Source organism: Daktulosphaira vitifoliae, unplaced genomic scaffold (assembly GCF_025091365.1).
Source record: "Daktulosphaira vitifoliae isolate Bord-2020 unplaced genomic scaffold, ASM2509136v1 Scaffold_3, whole genome shotgun sequence".
NCBI lineage: Eukaryota > Metazoa > Arthropoda > Insecta > Hemiptera > Phylloxeridae > Daktulosphaira > Daktulosphaira vitifoliae.
The window spans coordinates 11,990,749-11,996,748 of NW_026099574.1; the positions used below are offsets into that span (position 1 = coordinate 11,990,749).

A 6,000-nucleotide genomic window follows, 5' to 3' on the forward strand; every position below is an offset into this window, starting at 1 on the left:
GGAAAAGAAGAAGAATATATTTGTAATAATACAAACCTAAAATATTAAAAAAATGTGCCATGTCAGTAACTAAAATTTTTATTATATATTGATGTATTAAAAAATTAGTATATTTTTTTATTATTTAAAAACAATTAAAAAATTATTTAAAAGACTACCCAAATACATGTATATGATTTTTACACAGTAATAGGACTAATTTAATGAATTTTTTTTTTATTAATGTCAAGAATTATTAAACATTTTTTTTTTAATTTAGTCTATTTTATACAAATGTATACAGAGTCTCTCAGACATAACTGACAACACTATTAACTTTTGATAAAACTATCATTATATTAAAATAATATATTATTTTTCATTATTCATCACTAATAAAAAAAAAAAAATTATACTATTTTTTATTTTCAAAATTTCAAAATTGTAATTTTTAACCCTTTTCTTTACTAATAATTTTGATGAATCGATATCAATTTTAGTGCAATAATTGTACTAAAATTATAATTAAAATAAGTAACTAGTACACATTGAGTTACATGCATTTTAATTCAAAGAATACTTGTCCTAAAATTGTTATTGATCCATCAAAATTATTTAAAAGAAAAAGGCTAAAAATTACTATTTAAAATTCTTGAAAATAATAATAGAATATATAATTTAACATAGTCTAAAAAGGCAATAAGTATTTAAAAAAAAAACAAAATTTCAACATATTGATACTTTTATCAAAAGTTAATATCGTTTCATTAATTAAGTCTGAGAAACTTTGTATACATTTTTATAAAATAGACTAAATTTAAAAATTTAATTTCTTGACATTAGTAAAAAAATATCATTAAATTAGTCTTATGACTGTGTAAAAATCACAAAATAACAATGAATTAAATGTTAATTTCAATGTTACAATTTAGAAAACTATTTAAGAATTGGTGTACTTCGGTGTTTTTCATCTATATTTAATTGTGATCTTCCGGATATTGAAAGAGATTCATTAAAAAAAATTAGATGTGACATAGTGAATTTGTGTTTATATTTATTCAAAGTAAGTTTTAAATAATTTCTAAAAATAAAATTTATGCAATAAGCTTTTGGGAAACAGTCTCCATTAGTTTTATATACAAGTTGTCCAACCTTATTTTGACAAAACTTTTGAATTACTAAATACTTTGTGTTGTTATTTTTTTTTTTTTATAATTTTTATTATTTACACTGAATGAGTATATATTACAAGTGGGTACTAGTTTATATTTGTAATGCATTCATAACCTGCGTTACATATATAGTTCGAAATTATAAAAATTATTTTTAAAAAATGTATCACACAGTATTTGCTGGATAAAAAAGGTATAATAGGTGTCATAACATGTTGGAAGATTTTGTATATTTTACAAATTTAATTCTACAGTTTTCTTAAACATTAGTTTTTTTTAATGTAGGAAACTAAACTTTATCTTGATTCTGATCAAGACAATATTCAAATAATTTTGAGGCGCCAATGTTGGCAAATGTTAACTAGTTATTGTAACCTCTATGATGGTTTAATTGAAAACAGAATGTTGATAAATATTGCTGTAGAAGATTTAAAATATACTAAACAAAATTTGTTGCGTAAAAATATTATACTCTGTTTAAAGCAAATGTCTTCTGTATCTGAAGGTCAAAAATCTCATAAGTATTTTCATTACGTTTATATGCAAAAATAAAACATACTTAATATTTATAATAAATTATTTTTATTGTATAGGAAAAGGATATCATACAGCTAAATTAGAAAAATGGAAATTGATTTTCAAGAAAGTTGTACCACAACTATTAGAAGAACAAGACACATTTATTCTGTCTGTTCTAATTGAAAGTTTATCTACCATAGGCTCAGAAGTATTCTCAAATTTAGAAGTATGTGTTAAATATATTATTTAAAATATTGTTTTTTATAACTTATTTCTGTAATATTAAATTTTTCAATAATTTATAACAGGATGAATTAGTTAATCCATTTTGTAATAGTCTCCATAGTTATGCAAATTCCTTGGATCAAAATATTCAATCATCTGCAATTGCAACTTTAGGCATTTTTATAAAGTATGAAAAANGTTATGCAAATTCCTTGGATCAAAATATTCAATCATCTGCAATTGCAACTTTAGGCATTTTTATAAAGTATGAAAAATTGTTAAATGTAAGCTTCTAAATTGATTGAATAAAAACATGTATTTATTGACTGAAAATTATTTACACTATTTAGAGGCCCGAATACATTGAGGACACAATTGATATTTTACTTAATGTGTGTTTAACAAATAAAGTAAATTCTATTCAAGAAAAACTTGCATGGACTTTTAACTGTATAGCTGAAGTCTTGGTTGGTAATTGGTAAGTATTATAATTATCAGTATAAACTTTTGTTTCTTTTCATTTTGTTTTTAAATTAAAATTAATAATAATCAAAACAAATATTAATAAATAAAGTTTTTTAATCTTACAGGAAGTTATACAAAATTGAAAACAACAAATTATTTTCATTGGTAGAAGTTACTATCTCAACTTTGGATCGTAAACCGGTAATAACATATTCAGTTTCATTTCATTAAGCATGAAATATTTATTTTAATATATAACTCTTGGTTATAGATATTAATTTAAGTGTTCTATTTATAATCTCAATACTATAATTAATCGGTATAAAACATTCCTATCTAAAATATTTAGGCTGGTTAATTTATAATTATTAATCAATTTACTATTATTAAATTATATAGTTCTTAAATCTTCTTTAATCCAAGCATTCTTGTTATTTTAAATGATTACTAGAAATACATTAGTTATATAAAATCCAAAACGACTGCAGATCTACAATTTACCCAAATTTATTTCATTTCTTCATATTTGGATTACTAAATTGAAAAATGACCAAGTCCAAAAATGTAAATTTAAAAGAATATTAAAAAGACTGTATTAGACTACTATTATAAAATAAAAATAATTAAAGAATATAAATAGATAATTGTATTAGGTTAAAACTAAGGCGAGATTAAAAAGAGTATTTAACAATTTTTTTCTATTTTCAGTATTGTCTCAAAAATGTTTAAACATGATATGTTAATACAATTAATTGCATATATTAAAACTAAAAATTCTAAATTTAAATTTTATTTTATTTTAGTGTAGAGCATGTGGCACTAGAGCTTTGGGTCTTTTATTGTCATTATTTGACCAAGTTGATATCATTGAAACACAAGCTGGATCTTTATTTCAGCATTCCATAGAAGTTTTAATTAATATAGCTAACAGTAATGACAGTATGAAAGTAAGTTTTTATTAATTGAAAATTTGTATTAAACTAAAAATTCAAATATGTATTTATCTAATCTATGTCATTTGTAGAATCGATGGAACAGCTGTAATTCTTTGGGAGTAGTATACCAAACCAATTATTTGTACAAATTACCAATTTTATTTAAAGTATGCATGTATTTTTATCAATTTTTTAATTCTATTTTAGACAAATATATCCATAAAGTTCTATTTGCTTCTGTACACCCAAAGAAGTTTGTTTTTCTTAAGAAATTACTTCAATGAAAATAAGTGAATAATTCAACATAAAAACCATAGATATATGTGATTTATAAATTTTATAATTTCTTTACTAATCAAGACCTGGAATATTATTATTTTATTTGTGTAAACGATACAATCATAGTCACAAATAATCTTTTAAATTTGGAGGTGATGAAGTTCCAAAAACCAAATATATTTTTTCTTACTTCGCTTGAAATTGCATACTCAACCTTCTTTTTATTTATTTATAAATAAACAATTATGTATAACATTATATAGGTAATTTTTGTATCATCACACACTCACTCAATTACTTACAAAATAAAAATAATTTAAACATTTTTTCGTTACCTTTAGTTACATATTATTCTTAAATTATTAGATATGTAATACTTTTTAAGTTCATCATCTCTTAGCCTTGTAAGAATGTAAACTTCATTTTTTTAAATGGAAACACTTATTTTGAGTTCAATAAAATGTTATATTAATTAATAAAATGGAAATGAGTTTTTAATTTAATAGTAAATGGCATTTAAATTTTTAATGACTTTATTGTATTAGATATAAAATTTTAAAGTTTTAAAATTTTGAGTTAATATACTTGCATAATACACGAGGGATTACAAATACAGGTAACTAATTGGTTTTTTATGACATCGCAATGAGTCACGGAGTATATTGTCAATTATAACTATCAATAGATATGCTTTCTATAATGCTAATTGGTGTATTTATAAACTCTCAACAATGTGCCTTAATTTTAAAAAAAATGTTTAAATTATTTTTATTTTATAAGTAATTGAGTGGTTTATGATAAAAACAATCACTCTGTATTTGTACAGAGTGATTGTATATATTTTTTTCTTACTACATAATTGTTGAAACCAAATCATATTACTATGTTTAAAGTAAAATACATATCCTAACTCAGTGGCATTGTACACATATAATATTAAAACACAAGATTACAAAAATACAGTTATGATTTATACTATAAGGAATTATTTTATTTTTCATTTAAAATTTTGATAAAAAGATGATAAAATCTGCTTGAGGGTGCTAATTTTATTCTAGGGGGTACTAAATAGCCAAAGAACCCCCTTATTTACGCCTATAGATACAAAATTTAAAGTTATAGCACTTAATAATTTGAAATTTCCATTTTCTGAAAAAGTTTTAAAAATATCTTTACAAGTAAAAGAAATTGAATAACTCCACTTAAATTTACTTAAATGGTAGCATGTAAGCTACCGTTGCTCAATTTAATGACATTTCTCAACTTAATACTTGAATTTCTATTCCATGAAATTTATTCAGATTATCTACATAAAATTGATGCAGACAATTAAAAAAAATTATCTTATTAATTGAAGCAAACAAATATCTAACTTAAAAAGATGATAATAAATATCTAATTTAAAATTTATTTTTAGAATAATATATTCAACACATTGTCCATCTTATTAATAAATTGTAGCAATTTTAAAGTAAGACAACTTGCATGTTCATCTTTGACATTTTCTCAACGAGAACTTTATGGTACAAATTTTATAAAAATGTGGCATAGAATTTTTGATGCTTTTGAAAATGCACAAAATTTACCACATGTTTGTGAATACAAACATAAACAAAAACTAACGAATCAGGTAAATTAGTAAAATGACAAATGTAATTTTAAATACATCATGATGTTTTTTTAGCTTTGTGAAACATTTTGCAATCTCTGTCGATTATTAGAACCAATGGACATTGGCAATTTAACAGATTTGTTAAATTCTCGTTTATATCTGGTACAAGAGGAAATGAACAAGTATTGCAATTCATTAGAGATTCCCAATTTTTCAGAAAAACTAGTAGTTACTCATAATAACTTACAATATTTATTAAAATGTACACAATTAAATTATAAACAAAAAGAAGCTGTGCAAAATTTATTAAATATATTTTATAATCATTAAACAGTTTTTAAATTTTTTTTTTCAATTAAGGCTTGAAATATTTACATTATATCAACCTACATGTACAAAATTATTTTTTATCATAACCACCAATTATTTGATCATAAATTAAAAATAATATTGATCATTTTTCTGTTTTCTTTTAGTGCCATACTTTTCTTAATTTAACAATCATATATATATAAGATTGTATTTATATATATCATCAATTTTTTTACACATCATTTATAACTTATTAGTGTTAACATAATTTTTTCAAATGGCATCGTACACGATTATCTAGCTTATTTATTAGATAAAGATCTAATAATTTTTAAAATGACTTTGAATAATATCTTTGGAAACAGTATTTTAGAAGTCATTAACAATTTAAAGTGATGACTATAGGTGAATCGTGTGTGTTGATATTTTTATCACTAGACATTTCTTGGACCCACTTTTCCTACCTAGGTGTCCTGAAAATATGTTATTTTATAGTTATTTA

The 6,000-nt window shown here is 22.1% G+C and overlaps 1 protein-coding gene across 3 annotated transcripts in view; it reads left to right on the forward strand.

The window, feature by feature from the left end:
- LOC126902414 (uncharacterized) overlaps positions 1–5,519 on the forward strand; it is a 76,599-nt gene extending 71,080 nt beyond the window's left edge. For all 3 annotated transcript variants that reach the window (XM_050679660.1, XM_050679659.1, XM_050679658.1), the window contains 11 exons: positions 912–1,042; positions 1,437–1,656; positions 1,745–1,896; positions 1,979–2,069; positions 2,148–2,179; positions 2,246–2,373; positions 2,486–2,561; positions 3,164–3,307; positions 3,385–3,462; positions 4,992–5,204; positions 5,259–5,519. In XM_050679660.1, the coding sequence (XP_050535617.1) occupies positions 912–1,042; positions 1,437–1,656; positions 1,745–1,896; positions 1,979–2,069; positions 2,148–2,179; positions 2,246–2,373; positions 2,486–2,561; positions 3,164–3,307; positions 3,385–3,462; positions 4,992–5,204; positions 5,259–5,516 (1,523 nt within the window). In that variant the 3' untranslated portion in view covers positions 5,517–5,519. The remainder of the gene's footprint in view (positions 1–911; positions 1,043–1,436; positions 1,657–1,744; positions 1,897–1,978; positions 2,070–2,147; positions 2,180–2,245; positions 2,374–2,485; positions 2,562–3,163; positions 3,308–3,384; positions 3,463–4,991; positions 5,205–5,258) is intronic.
- The last annotated feature ends 481 nt before the right edge of the window (positions 5,520–6,000 follow it).